Source organism: Chrysemys picta, chromosome 3, assembly GCF_011386835.1.
Source record: "Chrysemys picta bellii isolate R12L10 chromosome 3, ASM1138683v2, whole genome shotgun sequence".
Taxonomy (NCBI): Eukaryota; Metazoa; Chordata; order Testudines; family Emydidae; genus Chrysemys; species Chrysemys picta.
In genome coordinates, this window is record NC_088793.1 from 5402990 (window position 1) to 5429733 (window position 26744).

Consider the following 26744-nt stretch of genomic DNA (forward strand, 5'->3'; position numbering starts at 1 on the left):
ACATTGAGTGGATGTTTCCAGAGACCTATCCACAATGACTCCAAGATCTTTCTTTAGTGGTAACAGCTAATTCAGACCCCATCATTTTATATGTCTAGTTGGAATTATGTTTTCCAATGTGCATTACTTTGCATTTATCAACATTGAATTTCATCTGCCATTTTCTTGCCCAGTCACACAGTTTTGTGAGATCCTTTTGCAGCTCTTCTCAGTCTGCCTGGGTCTTAACTATCTTTAGTAATTTTGTATCATCTGCAAATTTTGCCACCTCACTGTTTACCCCCTTTTCCAGATCATTGATGAATATGTTGAACAGGACTGCTCCCAGTACAGACCCCTGGGGGACACCACTATTTACCTCTCTCCATTCTGAAAACTGACCATTTATTCCTACCCTTTGTTTCCTATCTTTTAACCAGTTACCGATCCATGAGAGAACCTTCCCTCTTATCCCATGACAGCTTACTTTGCGTAAGAGCCTTTGGTGAGGGACCTTGTCAAAGGTTTTCTGAAAATCTAAGTACACTATATTCACTGGATACCCTTGGTCCACATGCTTGTTGACCCCCTTAAAGAATTCTAGTAGATTGGTGAGGCATGATTTCCCTTTACTAAAACCATGTTGACTCTTCCTCAACAAATTATGTTCATCTGTGTGTCTAACAATTTTGTTCTTTATTATAGTTTCAATCAGTTTTCCCGATACTGAAGTCAGGGTTACAGGCCTGTAATTGCCAGCATCACCTTTGGAGCCCTTTTTAAAAATTGGTGTCACATTAGCTATCCTCCAGTCATCTGGTACAGAAGCTGATTTAAATGATAGGTTACATACCACAGTTAGTAGTTCTGCAATTTCACATTTGAGTTTCTTCAGAACTCTTGGGTGATACCATCTGGTCCTGGTGACTTATTGCTGTTTAATTTATCAATTTGTTCCAAAACCTCCTCTAATGACACCTCAATCTGGGACAGTTCCTCAGATCTCTCACCTAAAAAGACTGGCTCAGGTTTGGGAATCTCCCTCACATCCTCAGCCGTGAAGACTGATGCAAAGAATTTATTTAGTTTCTCCCCAATGGCCTTATCGTCCTTGAGTGCTCCTTTAGCACCTTGATCGTCCAGTGGCCCCATGGGTTGTTTAGCAGCTTCTTGCTTCTGATGTACTTCAAAAAAATGTGCTATTACTTTTTGAGTCTTTGGCTAACTGTTCCTCCAATTCTTTTTTGGCCTTTGTAACCAGTGTTCATGCTCCTTTCCATTTTCCTCACTAGGATTTAACTTCCACTTTTTAAAGGATGTCTTTTTGCCTCTCACTGCTTCTTTTACTTTGTTGCGTAGCCACGGTGGCTCTTTTTTGGCTCTCTTACTATGCTTTTTAATTTGGGGTGTACAATTAAGTTGAGCCTCTATTATGGTGTCTTTAAAAAGTTTCCACACAGCTTGCAGAGTTTTCACTTTTGTCACTGTACCCTTTAATTTCTGTTTAACGAACCTCACTTTTGTGTAGTTCCCCTTTCTGAAATTAAATGCTACCGTGTTGGGCCGCTGTGGTGTTTTTCCTGCCACAGGGATATTAAATTTAATTATATTATGGTCAGTATTACCAAGCGGTCCAGCTATATTCGCCTCTTGGACCAGATCCTGTGCTGCACTTAGGACTAAATCAAGAATTAAATGAAAGAGTGTGAAGCGCTCAGAGACTAAGGTAATGGTGGCCATGTAATTTTACCTATGATAAACACATGGAATGTAAGCAGCACTTCAGTGCTTTGCCGTCTTTCAGTCTCCGGCTTTGCAGTGCTGGGCATAAAAATAATCCTCCCAGCATGTGGCAGGATTAATAATAAACACTTTGTACAGCACTTCTCATCCGCAGATCACAAAACGATTTGCAAAGATGGGGCGAGACCATCAACCCCATTTCTGCAGCGGCGGAAGTCGAGGCACAGAGAGGGTTATATTCTTTGCCCGCTGTCTTCAGAATCCCCGCTCAGTCCAGTAGACCACAATAAAGTAAAGCTGAGAATTCTCTGTCAAAATGGTTTGGGACTCTCCCAAAACTGAAATTTTCCACAGAAAAATGACAATTTTGCTGAAATTTTTCTGTTGGGGAAAACTGAAATCAAATATTTTGTTTTGTGTTGGGTCAGTTCAACCTTAATCTGTGGCTGAGCTGCCACGGTGCCTTATGGGAATTTTAGTTCAGGCATCTCCTGCCCCTATTTTGATTCAATGTTTTGGCTCAGTTCAGCATTAAACTGTGTCTGCCTGAACCATCACAAAGCCTCCTGGGAGCTGTAGTTCAGGTATCCCCTGCCATCATTCTTCCCATGAGCTGGACTATATCTCCCATGATGCACTATAGCCTCCCCGATGCATCATGGGAGATGTAGTCCAGTCAGGAAGCCCAGGCCCTCAGTGGGATTCCTCCTCCAAACACCCTTCTTTCCGCTAGCTTCCCGTCGGTACCTTGCCCCCCAGCCTTCCCTCCAGATGCCATCTGCCCACACTATTACAATCAAAGGAAATAACTAGATGTGTATGTAACATCCCCCCACTCCCAGCCTGGCACAGATCATCAGAGGATTTGAATTCCAGCACCATCAGGACTGGAGCCAAAGGGTTAAGTCCATTAGCTGGTAACAGTAGTAGGCCATTATCCTCTGTATGGACTAACTGCTCGATGGGGCCATGACACACACTGTGGAGGGGTATTACACCATACACGACAATAAGCTTTTCTCACCATCTTTCTCTTTTAGGGTCCTTGGCCTTCCATATCCCATTCCTGACACTTGTCTATTTCTATCCTTTGTGGTCTTATATCTATTTTAGATCAGAAGAGTCTCAGAGCTGCAGTGTGGCGCTTGTAGTGGGTCTGTACAGCGCCATGCACACCTCTGGCACTATATGAAACTAATAAGTGCTGCTGTGCACTGTTGGACAGCTGCCCTGTCCCACCTCAGAGGGGGCAGCATCTCTGTGGTGGGGGAAAGGATCCTTGTATTTCATTTGCACAACATTTTGGGATGGAGGCTGCTCCATTAATGCACATTATCAGCATTGTAATAAATGGCCTCATTTCAGATCCATGGACATTTGCATCCCGTTAATCCGAATGGCTTCCCCACAATGATTCTGCTTTAAGAGTGGTATTTTTGGACTTCATTTTGTTAAACCAGCCAGCCCCTGACTGTGACGGTGCTGCCCTCTGCGCATCTCCCCTAGTCTTGGAAAGGGAGAGGATGGCTACCACAGATCCACCTAATCAAAGAGGGAGTGCCTGACGATTACAAGCAGGGGTTGTGACCTAGTAACTACTCAATTCTTGTCCCAGTCCTGCCACTGACTCCCTGCGTGACCTTGGGCAAGTCACTTAACCATGTTCTGCATCTCAGTTTCCGCATCTGCAATATGGGGATTAGCCCACCACGCGGGGATGTGGTAGGCTCAGTCTTCTGTGCTCGGAGATCCCTGGATTATCTTGTTCCCTTCTGCAGCCCACTTCGTGCGAGAGATTCTCTCTAGTCGGGTCTGAAATATTTCCTTCTGCTGTTTACCTAGGCATCGCATGCCCGTTGCCATGGCAACCCACTAGGCTTGACATGTACCATTTTGGGATCTCAAGAAGGGTGGGTTGGATGGGTGGGTTCTGGGGTGAGCCTCTCGCTCCAATGGAAGAGGACACCACCAGGATTTGGTCCCCCCAACCCTGAGACCACAGTTTGAGAACCGTTATGCGCAAGGAGTAACTAAGTGCTAAGTGACATGGGTCGATGGCTGCAATTCCTTCACTGTGGCTCCTGCAAGGGGGCTGTGATGGGGTCCCCACTCAACCCAACATGGCCCATGCACAATGCATGTTGTCAAAACTCACTCCTCCGCTTCCTCCCTCCCTGGGATTTCCCTCCATCCATCAAGTACCAAAGCCCTAAGACAGGACTGTGCCATACTTACAGACATAACCCTTCGCCTCCTAATTTCCTACTGAGTGGGATGATTACAGTACCTGTCCAAGGCACCTCCTAGCTCCCTCTTGCCTCTTCCTGCCTGGTGCTAATGAGACCAGCTGGTCTGGCTGTCAGGGTGGGTCAGTAGCACTGACTCTCCGTTCACTCTGACACTAAGTTACAGGGTGCCTAGCAAACACTCACGGGTTCTCCTTTGAATCCAGCTAGTGCGGGTAACAGCAGCGGTGAAGACAGCCCCACGCAGCCTTCAGAGCGGGCAGTGCCAACCTGCCACAGCCCAGAGGGCCACTCGCTGGTGGGATGGCCTTGAACAAGTGACTGTCCTCATTGTTCAGATACCGATTTCAAGGCCAGAGGGGACTCTGAGGAGCATCTACGCTGACCTCCGGTATGAGACCAGCCCAAGAACCTCCCCCAGGGAACCCCGCGTGAAGCCCAGAACTTGGTTGGGCTAGAGCAGATACTTTGGAAAGCCCGAGCCAGACTGACCCATCTTTGTGAAGCACACGGTAAGTGCTAAGTATTATCCAAGGGAAATCAATAATACAGCCTGAACCGTGGGGTCACGGCCAGCTCTGCACCCCGGAGATCACGGCGAGGCTTTTTGGTGCTGCTCCCCACTATAGCACCTGAGCGGCTGAAACCTCAATGGAGGGATTTAGCCTTATCCCAGCCCCGAGCGGGTGGGAAGTCCTGTTTCCCCCATTTTACATGGGGAAACTGAGGCTCGGCGAGACCGAGGTCCGGCTACACTGCAATGAAATACCCGTGGCTGGCCCGGGTCCGCTGGGCTAAAAATTGCAGTGTGGATGTTCAGGCTCAGTATGGAGCCTGGCCTCTGAGATCCTCCCCCCACACAGAGTCTGGGACTTGGCGCCATGGGGTTTTTTCCTGCAGTGTAGACGTACCTGAGGGACTTGCCCTAAGGCGTGTGTAGCAGAGCCAGGGTTAGCTCTCAAGTCCTAGTCCAGAGCGTTAACCCTCAGAGCGTCCTCCTTCTCCGGCAGGGACATTTCAAGGGACGAGCCTATGCTACAGTCCAGCCTTTGCATCCCTCCAATGGCTCCCCCTTCCCTAGCGCATCAAGCTGCTGGTTTTCCCTTTGAAAGCCCTTCTCTGTCTAACCCACCCTTCCCGTCCTCTCTCCTTCGCTATCGACGCCCATCACCCACCCGTTACATTTCCAAGTGCTGTCTCTCCCCCGCTCCCCGTAACCATCCACCAAACGACATCCTCCTCCTGCCGACTCTCCTTTGCCCTGCTGCCTGGACAAAACTAGACAACAGTGAAGTATCTGGGGTGCCGAGACCACTGCCAACCAATGCACCCACTTTGTTTCCTGGTCATCCCCCCGTCTGTCTGTCTGTCTTCATCTGTTGTCTCTTGTCTTAGGGCTGGTCTACACTGGGGTGGGGGATCGATCTAAGATACGCAACTTCAGCTATGTGAATAACGTAGCTGAAGTCGAAGTATCTTAGATCGACTTACCTGGGGTCCACACGGCGCAGGATCGACGGCCGCGGCTCTGCCGTCGACTCCGCTACCGCCGCTCGCTCCGGTGGAGTTCCGGAGTCAACGGGGAGCGCGTTCGGGGATCGATATATCGCGTCTTAATGAGATGCGATATATCGATCCCCGATAAATCCATCGCTACCCGCCGATACAGCGGGTAGTGAAGACGTACCCTTAGACTTAGATTGTAAGCTTCTTAGAGCAGGGACCGTCTCTTTGTTCTGGGTTTGTACAACACCCACCACAGTGGGGCCCTGGTCCATGACTAAGGTTCCCAGGTACTATGGAAACACAAATCCTTAACAAACAATAATAAACATTTCGTTTCTCCAGCACAGCAGCAGAAGCACAGACAGGTACAGACTCAATGAAGCAACACTCAAAGTATCCCAGTAGCAGTTATTGTAACTTGGATTGTGACGGTCTCTGAAATAAAACCAGATTGCCACAGATGAACTGAACAGCTCTAAAAGGTTAAAGAGTTTCAAGGTGTCTCTCTCAACCCCCTCGTGCAGTTTATCTTCTGTAAACGATACAGTAGAAATCAAAGGAAACACCCGCTCTCTTTTTAATTCACGTTTTCTTTTTCAGTGCAACATGCTGGTGCTATCTTTAGTCCATGCTTATCTGTGATGTTATGTCACTGTTCGCCAAATATTTCTGCTACCAGCGTTTAAGAGAAAGCTACATTTTAAAACCACAAACCCTCTGACATCCAATTGCTCTTTCACATCCTTGCCAAGTGCCGCGTTGAGAGTCTGAGGTCAATAAAACTGGACGTTCAGGCCAAAAGAAATAAACACTTCTGATGCTGCGTGGGGTTGCACAAGCATGTGAAAACAGGCCCTTTTGTGATGGAGAGCCTAAGGCATTTGCTCTGAGACTCTTAAACTTCGAATTTTCTCCCTTTTATGCAATTAAAGTCTAAGAAAGGCAAAGTGCATGTCCAGCAAGGTTTGCAAAATCCAGTCCCGACAGTAATATTTTTCATGCCCTTTCAGTGCAAACAGTGGGGATCTTTTCTTTAGAGAGTCATTCCCCAAATGCACCAGCACTGATCAGATTGGCACAGGAAAACCTCTTTGGGATCCATTTCCACTGGAATGCTGGGAGTGTCTTATTGGACCAACTTCTGTTGGTGAAAGAGACAAGCTTTTGAGCTACCCAGAGCTCTTCTTGTCTAGGCTCGAAAGCATGTCTCTATCACCAACAGAAGTGGGCCTGATAACAGATATTACCTCACCCACCTTCTCTCTCGAGTATCCTTGGACCAACATGGCTATAACACAGTGTAAATATCAGAAAGGTCTGGGAGTGATCAGCACACTGAATGCTTTGCAGCCACTATCTCAGAAACCGCCAAGCATGTTGAACAATAGACCACCTATGCCACCGTCTAGGGGAAAACCCTTGGGGCAGAGAAACAACTGGCCACAACCAAAAGACATACATCAATTTAAGCTCACCAGCTGTAACTAGTTTTGTTTTGTCTGCAGGGCCCCTCCCTAATCATCTTTGCCTCAGACAGACAAATCAAGCCCACTTACACTCTTGGGATGGAGCTGATAGGATCCACCTGGTCTGCTGTCAGAGTAGGTCAGCAAAGGGAGCTCTGCATCTCTACCCAGGGACTTGACATGAGGGGGAATCAGCGAAAGAGCTCTGTATTTGTACACAACTACGAACTTGATACCATGGTTACAGCTTTATGGCTTAATATGTGTTCTTAATGCATTATAATAAGGGGGGAAATACATTTCAGAGGGTCTTAAAGTTTGAACAGGAAGAGAATTATTTAAAAAAAAAAACCAACTTGTCTCTTACCTCATCAAACCTGGCCTCATCCTCGCAATTTTCAAGTACTCGGGTGTAGAAGGAGAGACCTGCAGAAAGCAGAGAGGAAAAGAGCTTCGTTACTTCAAAGCACGCGGGGCTGTGAGAGGGAGACTGTTAGTGGGAGGAGAGGGTGTCTGGGGGGAATGGGAGGAGCTGGCCTGGACTGCAGAAGACCTGCTAACAGCACTGCACTGCGGGAGTGCGTCTGAGAGCAGGAGAGAGCGTATGGATGTGACAGGTTCGAGTCTGAGCGAGCACGCAGAGTGTGTGTGTGTGTGTGTGTGTACACCATCTGTACGGGAGGGTATGTGTACACTGAGCGAGCACACAGAGTGTGTGTGTGTGTGTACACCATCTGTACGGGAGGGTATGTGTACACTGAGCGAGCACACAGAGTGTGTGTGTGTGTGTGTACACCATCTGTATGGGGTGGTATGTGTACACTGAGCGAGCACACAGAGTGTGTGTGTGTGTACACCATCTGTACGGGAGGGTATGTGTACACTGAGCGAGTACGCAGAGTGTGTGTGTGTGTGTGTACACCATCTGTATGGGGTGGTATGTGTACACTGAGCGAGTACACAGAGTGTGTGTGTGTGTACACCATCTGTACGGGAGGGTATGTGTACACTGAGCGAGCATGCAGAGTGTGTGTGTGTGTGGTGTGTGTACACCATCTGTATGGGGGGGGTATGTGTACACTGAGCGAGCACACAGAGTGTGTGTGTGTGTGTGTACACCATCTGTACGGGGGGGTATGTGTACACTGAGTGAGCACGCAGAGTGTGTGTGTGTGTGTGTACACCATCTGTACGGGGGGGTATGTGTACACTGAGTGAGCACGCAGAGTGTGTGTGTGTGTGTGTACACCATCTGTATGGGGGGGTATGTGTACACTGAGCGAGCACACGGGTTGTGTATGTACCATCTGCGTAAGTCCCATTTCTTCTTTATCATGAGGATGACAGACACGGGGAGCTGGGGAGTTGTCGCACCCCCTGGCTTGAAGTGGTGTCCATCATAACCAGGGATTGCAGTGTAGTTCAATGGCTCTCAGCCCCCCACTGTTCCAGCCCCCCTGCGACAGACCCAGCCTCGGGATCTGGATTCAAACCAGAGTTTGCAGCTGAATTTTTATCACTCCTATTTACTGCACTGGGGGGGGGGCTAACCTGGACATCTCAAACTTCGGGAGTTCAGGGCAGTTCAGCCCCAGAGGCTGGGCTGGGGGCCAAGCTCTCCCCACGGTGCTCAGGAACTCGAGGGAATCATTTGACCAACCCACTCTGAGTTTATAACAAACCCTGAACCCGGGTGAGTTTTCACAGGCCTAGGCCATCCCGGGGAATAATGGCTCGTGCAGCTCTAACAATTAAACGCTGAAACACAGCTCTAGCCCCTAGCCCCCCGGCTCACTCTTCCTGTTCAGCAAACCAACGAGCCAAACAGGTCCAGGGAACGAGGATTTAAAATTCCACGTCGTTCCATCCGCAGAGAGCATGCCTTTAAACAACCAAGCAGGCACTCCCGCCCCCTGGATTGCGCTTGCTGCTCGTGTTCCCGTTGTTTGATCAGGTCTCGTGAATTTCATTCACTCATTCAAAATAAACACGGAGAATTGGAGAGGTTTCGCTTCTCCGGGTCAGCGGGGATTACCACAGGGTTTGAAAGCAAATCGCCGGCTGGGAGGATGCAGACAGATGTGCTGGATAACCCCTCGGGATGGGCGATGGGGATTTTTTAACGTTTTTTTTTCCCCTTACTGATGGCATGAAATAAATAAATAAATAAATAAATCCACCATCCGATCAAAGGGTGCACATTGTGCTTTCGGCTGTGCTGGTTTCCATAACCTTTCTGACGTTGCAGAGCCAATATTGTTATTTAATATCCACTGGGCAATGGTGCAGAAAGAGAAGTGATTAAAACGCTCGTTTTAAGGCACTGAATGTAAACGAACCCTCTCTGACTCAAAGGCAATCATGCTTTTTGGGTTATTAAATCCTTACATGTTCCCCGCAGGGCAGGACCATGTATGTATTTGACCAGGGTCCAAAATTCCCAGGACAGCTGAACATCTGCAGTACCATACTCAGAGCTTTGTGGGGGTATGTAAGCGTGCGGGCTCACCCCTGCGGCGCCTCCTGCTGGTTATCTGTGGGAATTAGCTGGTCCCAGCTCCCGAGCGCCCTCTGCAGGCCGGTGCTCCACCTTACCTCCCTCTGGCCCCCGTGTCCCTCCCAGGACCCGGTGCCCCTTCACTGGGTTTCTGCCCCCCTTGCAGAACCCTCAGTCTTGGGTCTCCCCCTCCCAGGGGACCCCCCACCCACTAGCCCCACTTTGCCTCAGTCTTGGCTACTGCCCAGTCTCCATCTAGCCCCGGTTCCCTGGGGCAGACTGCAGTATCAGCCACTCCCCACAGGCAAAGGGGTTTGGGCCTGCTGCCTCTGCCTACCCGTGGGCTGCCCCTTTGCAACCCCAGTACCCAGTTGGCCTTACCCTAGGCCTGCAGCCTGGGGGGTTTCCAGGCCAGAGATCCCGGCTCCAGCTCCACCTTAGGTACCCAGGGCCACTCCCTAGCAGCCAGGCCCTTCTCCCTCTAAAGCAGGGGTGTCAAACTCAATTGCACAGGGGGCCAAAACTCAAAACTCGCGGGCCGAACAGTATAACCATTTATTTAACAGACTAAATATTTATGTTTTTTAACCATTAATATGAACCAAAATACAGGATATCATTCCAAAATAAATACATTTCAACTTAAAATATCCTGTCAATACAATACATTCAAAATCTGTACATGCTGGAATATTAAAAAATCTGAAAATATAAATAAAAAATTGAATTTAAAGCAAAAGTATAATCATAACAAATCATAACATTCCATTTTCTTGTCCTATTTAGTCAGAGCCTGATACTTGGAGTCTTTTCTTTGCAACAAGTTCGTTTATGTTTGGGGTTAGGTTCTGTGTTGTGAAGATTCTCAGGATCGATTGCAGGTGTTCATCAGTGAGGCGACTCCTGTGTGACGTTTTGTTAATTTTCATCACAGAGAACAGCTGCTCGCACAGATATGTGCTGCCAAACATGGACAGGATTCGAGCCACATGTTGGCGGAGCTGCGGCATCGCTTCAGGAATGAAGCGAGTGAACTGTGCTGGCCCCGCAGTGTCGTACTTTGCCTTCAGTGTCCCGTTACATTGCAGTTTTATCAGCTCCATCTGCATTTCTACAGGTGCGGTTTCCACATCGACTGCAAATGGGTTGCGAAGCAGCTCGAAGTTACTTTTCTGTGCCTCAAAGTCACTGAAGCGCCGTGCGAACTCAGTGCGCAGTGCGCTGAGTTTTTCAGCAAAGGTGGCATTTGGGAAAACTGTGGCACTTTCTTGGTTCCGTATTACTTGGCAACAGGGAAAGTGAGACAAGTTGCATTGGTGCATTTGTGTCTCCCATAAGCGCAGCTTCACTTGAAATGCCTTCACTGCATCATGCATATCGGTTATTATGTGCTCCCGTCCCTGGAGTTGAAGGTTTAAAGCGCTAAGATGCGACGTTATGTCAGCCAGGAACGCCAACTCACATTTCCACTTTTCATCCCGCAGAACTGTGCAGTCTTTCCCCTTACTGTCCATGAACTGGCAGATTTCCTCTCGCAGCTCAAAGTGTCTTTTGAGAACTTTTCCCCGACTTAGCCACCGGACCTCCGTATGATATGGCATATCGCCAAACTCGCTATCTATTTCCCGCAGAAAAGACTGGAATTGGCGGTGATTTAAACCGTGGGCTCTGATAAAGTTGACGGTTTGTGTTACAGTGTTCATCACATGATCCATTTTTAGGACTTTAGCACTCAGCGATTCCTGGTGTATGATGCAGTGATACACTGTCAACTCACCGGCACAGTTCTCCTCCCGCATCTTTGAGCGCATCCTTCCCACCAGTCCATTTTTTTCACCACACATAGCAGGTGCGCCATCTGTTGTAAGTCCAACGAGTTTTTCCCACGGCAGTTTCATGTCGGTTACACTTTGAAATACATTTCCAAAGATGTCTTCTCCTTTCGTTGTCCCGTGCATCGATTTAATGTCCAGTATTTCCTCTGTTACGCACAAATTGGAATCCACACCACGGATAAATATCGCCAGCTGTGCAGTGTCAGTCGCGTCAGTAGTTTCATCCACGGCAAGGGAGTATGCAACAAAATCTTTTGCTCTTTCAGTCAACTGTGTTTTCAAATCAGTCGCCATCTCACAAACCCGATTAGCAACAGTGTTTCTGCTGAGGCTTACATTTGCAAACGCTCGCGTTTTATCTGGACAAAGGACGTCGCACACTTTCATCATACAATTCTTTACGAATTCCCCCTCGGTAAACGGCCGTCCTGATTTGGCGATCTCTTCGGCCACAATGAAACTTGCTTTCACAGCAGCTTCACTTTGTGATTTTGCTTTGGTGAAAAACGTCTGCTGGGATGTCAAATTCTTCTTCAACTCCTCTACCTTTTGTAGCTTCTGTCCTGCGCTCAGGTTTTTGAATTTGTTCTCATGTTTCGTCTCGTAGTGCCGTCTTAGGTTATACTCCTTCATTACAGCGATATTACTCCCGCAAAGGAGACACACTGGTTTACCTGCAATTTCAGTAAACATATACTCATTCTCCCACCGGCTTTGAAAGCCTCGGTTTTCAGAATCAATTTTTCTCTTGGCCATTGTTGGGGTCTAGCTTTGATTTGATATTAGCGTTGTATACATCAACAGACCGCGAACTTGAACCGCGGCTTGCCGTTGGCGGCAATTGCACTGCATCATGGGATTTGTAGTGTGTGTTATTGGGGCGTCATATCACAGGGCCATTAAAAACAGATATATAAAACGATTTCGCGGGCCGGATATAATTGTATGGCGGGCCGGATGTGGCCCGCGGGCCTTGAGTTTGACACATGTGCTCTAAAGGCAGAGGAAGAGTGTTTGCTCCTGGCTTCCCTGGCCTTTATAGGGCCAGCTGGGGCTGTTTGGGGCGTGGCCACAGCTGGGTCTGTTTGCCCCCAATCAGCCCAGCTTTTCCCCTGCCACAGCCCTCTCAAAGGGCTTTTTTAAGCCCTTCCGGGCCGGAGCGGGTGACCACCCCGCTACAGGGTCACTTTGGGGAGAGTTGTACCAAATATTGAGCTGTTATACCAAGGAGCCAGGTTCCAGCATGTGATCCTCTGCCCTCATTACTGTCCCCTTTCTGACTGAACTCTGCGACGAGTTTACAAAATGAGGCAATTCTTGGAGGGAGCTGAGACTCTGGCTTTCCGGGTTCTCTTGCGAAGGGAAAATCGGGCCGTGCTTTCGGCCTGCCCAAAACTTGAGAGTTTTGTTTAAGTCTTTGGTTCATGAATCGTTTCCCCCAGGAAATCATTTTAAACTCCAGGGAAACTTAATAAATAGCATCTTTGCTAACTAAACAGAAGCCTGTTCTCCAGAAGTGTCAAGCACCTGTGCGTACAGACACCACTGATCGCCAGTGGAGGGACGTATTAATGCTCTTCAGGGCAGTCACCACATCTACCGCTGTGCCTGTACAGCACCCGGCACACAGGACCCGCCTGGCAGACGTCACAGTGAGGGGATGTTTCAGATGTGGCAGGGTAAGATCCCAGCTCATGGATAGAACTCGAGACAAACCTGACCACTGTCACTAGTGTCTGCCGCTGATTTGCTGGGTGACCGGAGGCACGGCACGCCGCTCTGTGACTCAGTTTCCCCATGTGTAAAATAGACGCTGTGATCTGTACAGAGGGTACAGATCTGCCTCGCAGGGAGGCTGTGAGGACAAACGACTGCTTGGGAGGGTGCAGAGATCCCTGGATGGAAGAATATCCACTCTACACTTGCCTTTTGGTAATTGTATCCCTTTATGCCGAAACAATTCCCTCTGTTCTGGCTCCTTTGTGGAGGATTCTACAGATTTGTGACTTTTTATCCCCTACTTGAGCTAAAGTCAAGCAGCAATTCAGAGCAATCCTGCTGCTCAAATGCACATGGAAACCTGTCACCTCCTGGCCTGACTTCTGACTTAACTTCTTTCCTGCAGTCATACAATCCTACCACTGAAGGAGCGCACACCTACACAACGCTCTGCTCCACACCCACCGGCTGCACTCCTGGGGAGATTGGGGGGGGGGAGAGATGCCAGCTGACAGCAAGAGAAGCTAAACAAAACAACCCACACCCGCAACACTCAGCTGGCTGTAACAATGAGAGAGAAGTAATAATAATGACTGGCATTTGCATAGCACTTTTCATGCTGAACCTAAAGTTCACAGCAAAATTACAACCGACTGTGAGCGGTGTTCAGGGATCACCGGTTCACCACCACTGAAATGCAGCCACTTCTGGAGTAGAACGGGGTAGCCTGCAAACGACTCACAGTACGCACACCGTTCAGGCCCGAGTGTGGTGGGTACTGAAACTACATGGGGCATGAATGGAATTATTTCGAGACACTGTGAATAACACGCCTGGTCCCGGGAAAGTGCCCTGGGATCTCTAATGGTCACCAGGGGTGGGATCTTGATGGCTCGTTATTAGTTGCATTGCAGTAAAATCTAGGAGCCTGAGCAATGGATCAGAGCCCCGTTGTGCAAGGTGTGGTGCAAAGGCACAACCACAAAAATGATCCCAGCCCCGAAGAGCTTACAGTCAAAGACTGAGACTGACAACCGGCGGATACAATCAGATGGGAGGAGCATAAGGAATACGTGGGACGACTGTGTTCACCGCATGTCGCAACTGAAAGATGGTGGCTCCCGTGAGAACAGCACCCCCTAGCGCCACCCTGAGGTATTGGCTCAGTACCAACTCAGAAAAGCATCTCTTGCTGAATTTTCAGCGCTAGTGTTTTCCATCTGAGTGTTTCCTACCAGTTTTCATCTCTCTAGCACTGGAAGTGCTTTACACAACAGGACAACAGACTGAGTCCCCACCGCACGGGGCCTGCAGTTTGAAAGACAGATACATTGCAAGGCTGCGAGCAGTTAACCGAGTTTTTGAGGAATTAGCCAAGACAGCAAGAAAGTGACTCATTCCTGCTTATTGTCCCCACCAATAAATGTGACAACAGTGGCACAAACTTCTTAACAGCCTGGAGGGATACAGAATCATAGCAACGTCAGACTCAACGGGTCATCGAATCCAGCCCCCTGCACTGTGGCAGCACCAAGTAATCCTAGAACATCCCTGACAGGGGTTTGTCCCGCCTGTTCTTAAAAACCTCCCATGACGGGGATTCCACAACCTCCATTGCTTTTCCAGAGCTTCACTCCCCTGAGAGTTAGCAAGTTTCTTCCTGATGTCTAAGCTAAACCTCCCTTGGTGCAGATTAAGCCCATTCCTTCTTCTCCTACCTTCAGTGGATGTGGAGAACAATTGATCACAAACCGCTTCATAACAACCCTTCCCAGATTCGAAGGCTGTTATCAGGTCCCCCCTCAGTTTACCATGCCCAGTTTTCTTTACCCTTTCCTCACAGATCAGGTTTTCAAAATCCTTGATCAGTTTTTGTGGCTCTCTCTCCAATTTGTCCGCATCTGTACTCAAGTGTGGTGCCCAGAATTGGACGCAAGACTAAAGCTGAGAGAAGAGCAGGACAATTATCTCCCGTGTCTTAAATACGACACTCCTGTCAATAGATCCAGAAGGATATTAGCCTTTTTCGAACTGCACCACATCGTTGGCTCGTATTCAATTTTGATCCACTATCACCCCCAGATCCTTTTCAGCAATGCTACCACCTAGCCAGTGATTCCCCACTTTGTAGTTGTGCATTTGATTTTTCCTTCCTAAGTGAAATACTTTGTAATTGTTTTTAATTAATTTCATCTTGTTGATTTCAGTCCCGTTCTCCTGGAGGGTAACTCAGGAGGGGAAGGTGGAGGAATGCAAGAGCCCAGGCAGCCGGTACATATTTTCAAGGAAAGTATGATTTAGTTGGGGTTGGTCCTGCTTTGAGCAGGGGGTTGGACTAGATACCTCCTGAGGTCCCTTCCAACCCTGATATTCTATGATTCTATGAAGCTGTAAAGGAAGGGAATTACCCAGAGACTTGGAGCAACAAAGGCAGGAAGCTAGAACTGCTCAAAAAACGGGTCCCCCTCCACCTACAGAAAATTTTGCTTTTTTGACAAAAATTCAAATACTGAAAAACGTCAGGCAAAACCCACAATATTTCTACTTGGAAATGCTGCGGTGCCTCAAGGGAGTTGTAGTTCAGATTCCTCACACTCCCATTCTCCTCTAGAGGCAGGGCTCTCTAGTCGGACTACATCTCCCATGAGGTACCATGGTCTCTTCTCAGAGTGGGGAGAGACGGTGCATCATGGGAGTTCCTGGCTCCCGGGGCCAGCCACCCCATGAGAGGGATGCAGAGGGATGTCCACTGAAAAGCAGCTTGGAGGATCATAAAAATTAAAGATGGGAGAGACCTTTTGGGCGATGATCTGTTCTGAGTGAAATTCGCCCCTTGGCTGCGTGCCTGGACATCCCCAGACGGGGGATCATTTAGCGTCCGGTGCCAGGCTGAATCCACACTCAAAAGAGGAACTTTTGCACACTAAGCAGTGAAAGCACGGCCCAGTGGGTAGGGAGGGGGATCTGATTTTAATCCCCTCACTGCTACTGACCCACTTTATGCCCCTTGGCAAGTCACTTCCCCCCTCAGCGCCTGTTTCCCCTCCTACCCTGTGGCTGTCTTGTCTATTTAAAATGGGAAAGCTCTTTGGGCCAGGGCCTGTCTCTCACTCGGTGTCTGTACAGCACCTAGCACAGTGAGGTACTGAGCACAGCTGTGACTGCTAGGTGCTGGGGTGATACAAACAGGGATTTCACTCTGTGTTCCTAGGTTTGAGGGTCTGCCGATGTGGTATTCCTGAGCTCGCCAGCAGCGAGAAATGCTCCCTTTCTTCACCCCTGCTGGGATCTCATTTAAAGCGGCCAGGTTACAGCTGAGGAGGGGGAAGCAGAGAGGCACCGGTGAGGCCATCCGAGCCACAGCTAGCTCCTAACTCTCCTGTGCCCAGCACTGGATGCCTCAGAGAGAGCGAGAGAGAGAGAGAGAGAGAGAGAGAGAGAGAGGATGCCACAGGAGGAGAAAGGCAGGCCTGTGTGAGGCTCGTTCAAGTTCTCTCTTAGTGAAGGAGAAATGAAAGGCCAGGAATAAATAAGTTCTATGAACAGCTTCCCCCTCCGTGCAGTGTCACGTAACTTCAAGAGGAAGGCTGGGCCGGGGTCAGGGCACCAGCCGGAGACTTGGGACTCCCAGGTTCAGTTCCCTGTCTTACCACAGATTCCCTTGGGCGAGTCACTTAGTTTTTGTGCCGTGGTTTCTCATCAGTCACATGGGGAGCCCTGCAGGGGTGGTGTGAGGATTGATGCGTTAAAGATCGTGGGGGGCTCAGGTACTATAGTAATGGGGGCCAGATAAGCACCTTGACAGATAGATATCCTCCTGCACCCCCATTGGAGCCAGACGCTGAAATGAACAACCGAGGGCAGAATTCAGCCCTGACGCGCCGGTGTATCGATTTGGGCAGCGCTTGCATCTCATAATAGAAGAACAAGGGACATCTGCTGAAATACCAGGGTGGCAGATTCAAAGCTGGTGGGAGAAAATATTGTTTTCACACAATGCACAATGAGCCGGTGGAACTCATTGCCACTAGACAACACTGAGGCCAACCGCTAAGCAGGACTCAATAAAAGATGGATAACGAGCATGTCCGGTGATATTCTAGGAAATACTGAAACATAATCAAGAGTTAGGAAGGACCATAAACTTCCTGCTTAGGGAATAAACTGACCTCTATCCAAGAAATTCCCCCCCCCCCCCGCCCCCTGGACAGGTTCTTTCATAACTTCTGACTGTGGGATTCTTACCTATTCCTCTGAGGCATCTGGCGCTGGCCACTGTCAGAGACAGGACATGGAGGCAGATGGACCCTGGGGCTGACCCAGTCTGGCAACTCCTTGTTCCTATGGTGTGGTCCAGACCATGCCAATAAAGCTATTGACACTGAATAACACCCTTCTCTCTCTCATCCTGAAAAACCCAGCCAGACTGGGATGGAGAACAATACAATTGCTAGAGAGGTCCTACTAGCTCCTTTCCTTTCCTTCCCGAGCCGCTTCGACTCTCACATCAATCCTGCCAGGGAGTGGGGATGGGGGGAAGGGCTATTAATCACCTACTGCAAACAGCCTAGACCAATTTTTGTTTCCTCCTTTTCTCCTCCCTGCTCTTTCCCTGGAGGGCGTGGGGGGGGGAGAGGCATGGGGGGAAAATGAAACATTTCAATTCAAACCTAATTGCAAATTTTCCACCTGGTTAAAAAATTGAAAGATGTAGAACATTTTGAACAAAAGAGCACGTTTTCTTTTTAACTTGGGGGGGTGGGGGGGAAATACGAGACCTGGTACAAAGCTGTCTGTCTAAACTTTTCTTCGACGGAAAATTGGGTTGTCAACCAAACGAAAGTGTCTATGGAAAGTGTCTGCTTTCCTCTGCAATTTCCAAGTTTTCATTATGAAAGACAGTATTTTTCTTTTTTTTTTTTGGTTTTCCACAAAAAGGTCAAAATTATCTCTGGTAAAACACTCACCGGCTGCGATGGTTTTTGACCAGCACTAACCACCTGTCACATAATCACGTTGCCCTCTACTGACGCAAGGGGACACAGGACTCCGTATTAGCACAACTGGCAGAGATGAGTGCAAGGGACAGAGGCTTTGCCCAAGATTTTCCAAGCTGGGTATGTAAAGAAATGAACTTTCAGAGACACGGAGGTTCCGCAATCATCACTTATAGCTACAGATGCTCACTCAGCATCTCAGAAAACCAGCCCACTTATTTAGGTTAAAAACCTTGGCTTTGTCTTCTTGAGGAGAAGTTCCAGAGATCTGTCCCCAGGGCTGCCTCTTTGCAAAACATGAGCCATTCTGGCCGTGTGTGTGGCCATGGGTTTGATCTAATAGGAGTACGTCTGTGCTCCTGAAGATTACTAAGGACTGCTAACACCTACCATAGGTGTCTGGACACCGCTGTGATGAACAAATGCCAGCTAGGTCAGAAGACAGATTAGTCCCTGTTCCGTGCAGCAGGAATTCAGGAAGGAAATTCCATTTATGGCATTTCTGGTGACATCTACTGGGGGATGGGGACTCCCGCAATCTGGGGGGCGCTGTATTCCTCTGCGCAAGGGGTACAAAGGGGACCCTGGTGGCCTGTGTAATTACTTTGTGTTGATCTATCTAGGCACTTGTTCAGCCTCCGTCCCTTTAGCTTGTGAGAGGGCTTGCCAAGTGGGCCGTGCATAAGGTGTCCCATGGCGATGTCCCACGGGACCCTTCTTAATATGAGGTTGCGATCTGGCCATTAGAGCTTGTAAAGAGCTTTGAGCCCTTCCCTGGAGAGCTGGAGAGACGAGCAAAGGGGCTGCTGTTCCCACCGCTCAGGGGCCCCTTGGGATTTACGATGGAACTAAGCAGTGAATGAAAGTTACCGCGTCCGTCCGGTGTGGAGCACTGGCGGGGTGTCTGAGCAGCGTTGCCAACCCTCGCCATTTTATTTCAAGTCTCGCAATCCTTGGTGTTTTTCTTAAAGCCCCAGGCTCCTGGAGGCACCTGATGAGGCGAGAATCTCAGCTTTCAGTTTAAAAAAAAAAGGTAAATTTCTAGACTTCCGGGCTGCAGAGCGAAGCTCAAAAATGCGACCTGCGTGCGGCCTAGAGGCTCAGAAGGCCACGCAGAAGAACTCCCCTATTGATTACCACTCTCAGGGGGCCTGACTCATGATTCAGTCCTGCCTGGATCCGGTCACTTAAACCCTCCTGGCTCTGGCTGAGCTGATGCTGATCCTCCCGTATGTCTACACTACAAGTGTGGTGGGGATTCCCCTCCCCGTACGCACAGGCTGGCACACTCTCTCTCATTGAGCTAGTGCGAGCGAGTGTAAACAGCGGGGTAGCCATGGGAGCACGGGCAGAGGCGGCACGGCTTAGCCATGTTGATTACGTACCCACTGGTGTCAGGCGGCTTTGTGCTCAGGATGGCTAAGCCGTGCCTCCACTGCCAATGGCCGGGCGACCGCAGCTACGCTGCCTTTATACTCACCTAGCTCCACGACAGTGAGTATGTGCATGCGAGCAGGGGAATCGCGCCCTCGCGTGGAGTGTAGACGCAGTCAAAGTGCACGCCGCACGGAGACTTACCGCCATGAGGATTTAGTATTATTGCCCGGGCGGAGGAGCGGAAGGAGGAGCCCTGCTACACGCTTGTGACCCCTGTTGTGTTCGCACCAGTCACTGGCCCCCAATAAACAATGGGCCTCTGATTGCTGACAACACTGCACGCCAAAATCACACCCAGTGCTGCACGGGAACTGGCGGCCTGGACACGTCTGGGGTCCTGGCACTTCAGAGCCAGGTCTGAATGGAAGTACAGCCGCAAAGCTCGCTCCGTAATATCCGGCTGGCACGCAGCGGAGGGGGCGACACAAGAGGGACTGCGCTGCTGGGATGAATCCAGCAGACCCAGGGACTCCCCTCCGTGGACACGGCCTGTGGAACTGGAGAGGAATGAAGCCAATGGGGTTCTACAGAAAGGACTCGGAAAGCCGAGAGAACGTAACAGAACTAGCCGAGGGTGCTGCCGGTCAGGAATAGGACGCATCGGCAGAGCTGGGAGTAAGGGAGCGAGCAGGATAGGATGAGCAGGGGGACTGCAGGTCACAATCGAGCACCATTGGCAGAGCCAAGGAGGGCAGGCCTGGGATAGCAGGGGGCTGCGGGTCAGGATTCAGGGGCACTGGCAGAGTTGGGGGGTTGAGCCCAGGGCTGGGATCATAGGCACCGACTCCGTGGGTGCTCTGGGGCTGCAGCACCCACGGGGAAAAATTGGTGAGTGCTCTGCTACCCACCAGCAGCCAAGCTCCCCGCCTCACCTCACCTTCTCCTCCACCTCCACCTCCTCCCCTGAGCACACTGCATCCCCACTTCTCCCCCTAGCTCCCAGTGGGGCAACAAGCTCCGGGGGGGAGGGGGAGGAGCAGGAACGTGGCGCACTCAGGGGAGGAGGCGGAGGAGAGGCGGGGCCGGGGCGAGGATTTGGGGAAGGAGTCCAATGGGGCAGGGAGGGGGCGGAGTTGGGGCAGGGACTTTGGGGAAGGGGTTGGAATGGGGGCGGGGCAGGGGTGGAGTTGGGGCGGGTCCAGGGGCAGAGACGGGTCGGGAAGTTGGCGCCTATGGCTGGGATAATGGGGGGATGCGGGTCGGGACTGAGGGGCACTACAGAGCTGGAGGGGTGACCTTTCAGGAGCCGCCCAAGGTAAGCACTGAACCATGACCCCCTCCTGCACCCCAACCCCCTGCCCCAGCCTAGAGCCTGCACCGCCTTCCACACCCAAACTCCCTCCCAGAGCCCGCTCCCCCTCCCACACCCAAACTTCCCTCCCAAAGCCTGCACCCCCTCCCGCACCCAAACTCCCTCCCAGAGCCCTCATCCCTCACCCCCTCCCGCACCCAAACTCCCTCCCAGAGCCCTCATCCCTCACCCCCTCCCGCACCCAAACTCCCTCCCAGAGCCCTCATCCCTCACCCCCTCCCACACCCAAACTCCCTCCCAGAGCCCTCATCCCTCACCCCCTCCCACACCCAAACTCCCTCCCAGAGCCCTCATCCCTCACCCCCTCCTACACCCAAACTCCCTCCCAGAGCCCTCATCCCTCACCCCCTCCCGCATCCAAACTGCCTCCCAGAGCCCGCACTCTGTACCCCCTCCCCACACACCCCTTCCTGCACCCAAACTCTCTCCCAGAGCCTGTACTGCACCCCTCCTTCCACTCCCAAACTCTCTCCCAGAGCCCGCACCACCTCCCACACCCAAACTCCCTCCCAGAGCCTGTACCGCACCCCCTCCCGCACCCAAACTCCCTCCCAGAGCCCGCACCCTGCACCCCCTCCCAGAGTCTGTACCACACACCCCCTCCCGCACCCAAACGCCCTTCCAGAGCCCGCACACTGCACCCCCTCCCGCACCCAAACTCCCTCCCAGACCTGCATCCCGCTCCCCCTCCAGCCCCCAAACTCCCTGCCCCAGCCTGAGGAAAGTGAGTGAGGGTTGGGTAGAGTGGGTGACGGAGAGAGGGGGGATGGAGTGAACAGGGGGTGGGGCCTCAGTGAAGGGGCAGGACAGGGTGTGGTCTCAAGGAAGGGGTGGGGCGGGGCGTGGTCACAGGGAAGGGGCGGGGCAGGGGCATGGTCTCAGGGAAGGGGCGGAGCAGTAGGCGGGACAAGGGTCTTTGGGGTTGCGGGATCAGACAGTTGGGAACCCTACCGGGCGGGCATGTGGAAGCCCTGGCCGTGCCGGAAGAGCGCACACAGCAGCACAGCTGGCACTCGCTGGGCGTCAGCCACCACAGGAACAGCACCTCCCAAATGTCAAGCGGACGGCGTCCGCGCGAGCGCAGCTTGTGTGTGTGGGGACCCACTGACTGCTCTGCCCTGGGGCCTGGAACTGCTGTTGGTGGGCCTGGTTAAATGACATGGTGCTGAAAACACCTGTGCCCTGTCTACACCATAGCTTCCTTCCATCGCTGCTAGAGCTGCGCTGGGACAGAAAAGCCCTTATCAATTAGCCCAGGATTCCCGACCCCAGTCCTGTAATCTAGCCTCACCACAACCTCTGCGCAGAAGCACCACTAGCTATTCCCTGCTGGAGTTACAACGGCTGTGGTTAACACATAGTGCTCCTCGGCTACACAGTTATCCATCGTTACAGTTAGAATCCCCATCCCCTGCCTCCACAAGGCTGCTGGCCACTACATGAACCGTCCTCTGGGCTCAGAGCGGGGTGCCAGTCCAGTGAGCTGGTGATACGCTCCCCTAGACGTATTCAGTACTCTCCAGAAAGGGTTTTGTGCATCTCCTTCCGGAGGAGAGAATTCCTAGCGGTGACTATGAATGAGGCCAGGAGAAAGCACTGTTGTGGGAATAAAAGCAACAGCCCTGGATAAAGTCAGGTTCCCGGCAGGATCTAGGACCCACAACGCATTCAGTCCATTTCATTTTATAACCCTTAGCCGTTCACTTTCTGGGGGGTGGGGAGGGGCTGATCAAACTCCCTGGTTTAAAACCTGAAGACTCCATGACACGACTGGGTCAAATCCTGGCAGAACTGACTCAGCGCTGGCCCTTTCCAAAGTCCGGCACTTCCACCCAGTTCCACGTCGCTTGCTGCCTTTTCGCCACCCAGGCTCCACGGCCTGTTTTGCCAAAACAGGAGTTTGTCCTGGTTTTCTCTGGCAAACCTGCTCTCTGTGTGGTGGCTGCTCTCCTACGCTTCAGGGGCTGGGTGCCCCACGGGGGTACGGTGCCGTGGGCTCCCTGGGTTGGAAGGTGCTATCCAAACATCTCACACTGTTAAACAGTGCGCAACCACCTTGGAGAAACTAGCGCGAGACTGGGGGTTAGAGACTGGAAAGCGACCTGATGTGACAATAAGGACAGAAGACAAGCGGTCTCAGAGGCACAGTCGCAGGTAGGGATCCGGCCCTTTGCCCGTCTTCGAGGTTGTGTTAGCCCCACCAGGGCAAGGGAGATGCTGTGGCTTGAGCATTGGATCTGACCCCTGCCCTAGGACGATATCAGTGGTCAATAGGGCCACACCGGCAGTTTCCAAACTTTACTGGCTCATGTGCCCCCTTTGCTACGGCATGACTGGAGGGCAAATCGAGCTCCCATGCCAGGACCCCTGGGCGACTCCATACCCTGCTTAGAGCACAAACCCCAAAGGGAGGTCTCTTCACTGCCCATCTCGGAGCTGGCGGGGATCCCCTTTTCACAGATGGGGGACACAGACGGTGGAAGAGCTGGGACGAGAACGGGGGGGCCCCGCTCCCAGCTGGGCCTGCTAGCTACCGGGCCACCGCCAAGCACAACCAAGCTGTGCCCGGACCCCTTGGGGCAGGTGACTCTGTCTGTCCCTGTCTATCCCTGTGGATAGAAAGCTGGCTAGATCGTCGGGCTCAACGGGTAGTGATCAATGGCTCCATGTCTAGTTGGCAGCCGGTTTCAAGCGGAGTGCCCCAAGGGTCGGTCCTGGGGCCGTTTTTTTTAATATCTTTATTAATGATCTGGAGGATGGTGTGGACTGCACTCTCAGCAAGTTTGCAGATGACACTAAACTGGGAGGAGTGGTAGATACGCTGGAGGGTAGGGATCGGATACGGACCTAGACAAATTAGAGGATTGGGCCAAAAAAAACCTGATGAAGTTCAACAAGGACAAGTGCAGAGTCCTGCACTTAGGACGGAAGAATCCCATGCACTGCTACAGACTAGGGACCGAATGGCTAGGTAGCAGTTCTGCAGAAAAGGACCTAGGGGTCACAGTGGACGAGAAGCTGGATATGAGTCAACAGTGTGCTCTTGTTGCCAAGAAGGCTAACGGCATTTTGGGCTGTATAAGTAGGGGCATTGCCAGCAGATCAAGGAATGTGATCGTTCCCCTTTATTCGACATTGGTGAGGCCTCATCTGGAATACTGTGTCCAGTTTTGGGCCCCACACTACAAGAAGGATGTGGAAAAATTGGAAAGAGTCCAGCGGAGGGCAACAAAAATGATTAGGGGGCTGGAGCACATGACTTATGAGGAGAGGCTGAGAGAACTGGGATTGTTTAGTCTCCAGAAGAGAAGAATGAGGGGGGATTTGATAGCAGCCTTCAACTACCTGAAGGGGGGTTCCAAAGAGGATGGAGCTCGGCTGTTCTCAGTGGTGGCAGATGACAGAACAAGGAGCAATGGTCTCAAGTTGCAGTGGGGGAGGTCTAGGTTGGATATTAGGAAAAAACTATTTCACTAGGAGGGTGGTGAAGCGCTGGAATGGGTTCCCTAGGAAGGTGGTGGAATCTCCATCCTTAGAGCTTTTTAAGGCCCGGCTTGACAAAGCCCTGGCTGGGATGATTTAGTTGGGGTTGGTCCTGCTTTGAGCAGGGGGTTGGACCAGATACCTCCTGAGGTCCCTTTCAACCCTGATAGTCTAGGATTCTATGAAAGACCCTGGGGCTGTTTGACGGGGGGAGGGCGAGAAGGCAGCGAAAGAGGGATGAATCTGCAGCGTCCTCCGGGTGGGGTCACTAGCCCCCAGCCCACCCCCGGGCCACACGGGACCCCGAGCCCAGCCTCTCCCCTGCCCCGCGGGACCCAGCAGCCCCCAGCCCCGCGGAGAACTTTTCCTTCTCCCCCTCCCCCCCCCCCAGCCCCGCGCCGGCGGCTCCCCCTACCTCTGAACGCCACCTTGGCGAGCCGGTCCCCCTTGCCCCGCAGCTCGGTCACCGCCTTGAGGCGCACGAGCAGCGCCATGGTGCGCCCTGGCGAGCCCCTGCGCCGCCGGAGCGCAGCCTCCACGCCCGCCTCTCCTCCCCTGGCCGGCGCCGAGGAGCGCGGCTTAGGGGCTGGGAGCAGCCGCTCAATTATTCAGGAGCTCCCAGCGCCGCGCTCCGGGGCCGGCCGTGCGCTCCTCTCCTGCGCCCCAGCGCTCCAGCCAGCCCCCGGCGGGAGGGGGCCGCGCCGCCTTCCACGCTCTGCCAGGCAGCCGCTCCGCCGCTGCAGGGAGGGGCGCCTTTCCCGGACTCCTGGGTCCCTCCCTGGCCTTGGACTTCAGCTCCCTGCGCCTCCCGCTAGCCTGGGATTGGGTCCCATTCCCTGCCCTGCCCCAGGTTCCCCGCCAGCTTCTGACGCCTGCAGGAGCCAGGCTAGGGGGGGTTGCACCCGCCCCCTAAAAATAGCTTTGACGTTGCACCTCTGAAGCCTGCTGGGCAATTCCCCATCCCCAGGAGGGGGCTCCTGGCACTGCCCTGCCTCCGGGCTGGGGGAGGATAAACACCTGAGCGCTTGTGAGGTGCTTTGAGATCTCCGGATGAAAAGTTCTCTGCAAGCGCCAGGTGTGGTTCGTACCCATTTCACAGAAGCCAGGGGAGGGAAGACTGTGTGAGGTCTCACCTACTCCGGCTCCCTGCCTGGACTGTCCGGTGTTGTGTGTTTCATAGGGGAAGACGCTCTTTCAATGGGAAGTCAACACATACAACTTTGCAGTTCATACCTCTCTGCTTTCCAATGCACAGACACGAAGGGACCCTCAACATCCCGGTGACGGGACAAGAAATCATCATTCATTGACAGAGGGGGAAACTGAGGCACGGAGCTGTTAAACGACTTTCCCAAAGACACCCGGGGAATTGCTATCCAAGCCAGGAGTACTCTCCATTTCCCTGCCCATGCAATGGACCCAACCCATGGGTGTCAGTCGGGTTAGCACCTGGAGCTTTCAACACTGCAGCCCAGATTTCTATCACTTGAGTTAAACAAGTAACCCCATTAGCAGGCTGCAGCAGTAGGCTGTTATCCTGTAGGCAACCAGCCAGTAAAAAGGGACAACACACACACTGGCACCAGCCTGGATTACACCAGCCACAAGAGGGGCACATTCATCTCGTTTATAAACGCGTTATCTGAGCCATAGATCAAAATGGGATTTCGCCACCCTCTCCCATTGCCTTTTCCCCACAGCAGCTGGACCTGCATGAACACCCCAGCTCCAAACCATCGCAAACGCTGGGGCAGTTTAATGTCAGAGCCAAACTCTCGGGTCCAGGCTATTCTTTATGAGATGGGATCCCGTCCCCTCAAACCCACAGCCACGCCACATGGCCTAGCACTGCCCAGGGGCCTCTGCTATTCCTTTGGGGTCCCCCCTCTGTCCTCTTTTCTGACTAAAGAGCGGGCAGGCTGCACCGAGGGGGCACATGCCTGTCCCAGCTCTGCCCACCTCCCTGGCCCAGTCTGTTCCTTGGTCTCCTCTTCCCTTTCATGTGTTGTGATTCCTATTAGCCAAGCGCCTACAAGCCCCAGTCACGGACCAGGACCCCACCGTGCTGGGCACTGCACCCAGAGCAAACCCGGCCCCTAGACTGACCCGCCTCCCTGCACCCAGAACGAAGTGCCTTTGCTTCTGAAGGAAATTTCAAATCCAAAATGGAAGACAATCAATTTATAGGACAAGCCCCATCCACGGGCAAGGGACGGGAGGCGGGCCCCTGCTGACAGCGGGGGCTGCACTGCCGGACCAGCCAGGGGAGTGGTCCGCCCCCCATGCTGCATCTTCATCCTGCCACCAGCCTTGCACACCCACCCCATCGTCGGCCATTGGAAACCCCCCCTCCCCGCCCCCCGCCGCCGCTGGTGAGTGGACAGCTGGTGAATAGGGATCTGGCCAGCAGCAGAACCTGCCAGCACTGATGGGGAGGGGACAGAAAATACAGGAAGTCAGGACAGCTGCAGGACATCTGGTCACCCTATGCATATATCTAGATGGTGATATGCATCCAGGAGGC

At 52.0% G+C, this 26744-nt stretch overlaps 1 protein-coding gene across 8 annotated transcripts in view; it reads right to left on the bottom strand.

Annotated features, from left to right (window-relative positions):
• The window catches only part of LOC101940868 (otoferlin), a 201331-nt gene extending 176299 nt beyond the window's left edge, over positions 1-25032 (bottom strand). For 5 of the 8 annotated variants that reach the window (XM_065587420.1, XM_065587417.1, XM_065587415.1 and 2 more), the window contains exons 1-2: positions 24636-25031; positions 7308-7366 (exon numbers count right to left, since the gene is read on the bottom strand). In XM_065587420.1, coding sequence (XP_065443492.1) covers positions 7308-7366; positions 24636-24714 — 138 coding nt within the window. In that variant the 5' untranslated portion in view covers positions 24715-25031. Of the gene's footprint in view, positions 1-7307; positions 7367-24635 lie in introns of all 8 variants that reach the window. The other 3 variants (XM_065587416.1, XM_065587414.1, XM_065587421.1) reach the window with 2 other exon arrangements.
• Positions 25033-26744: the final 1712 nt, after the last annotated feature.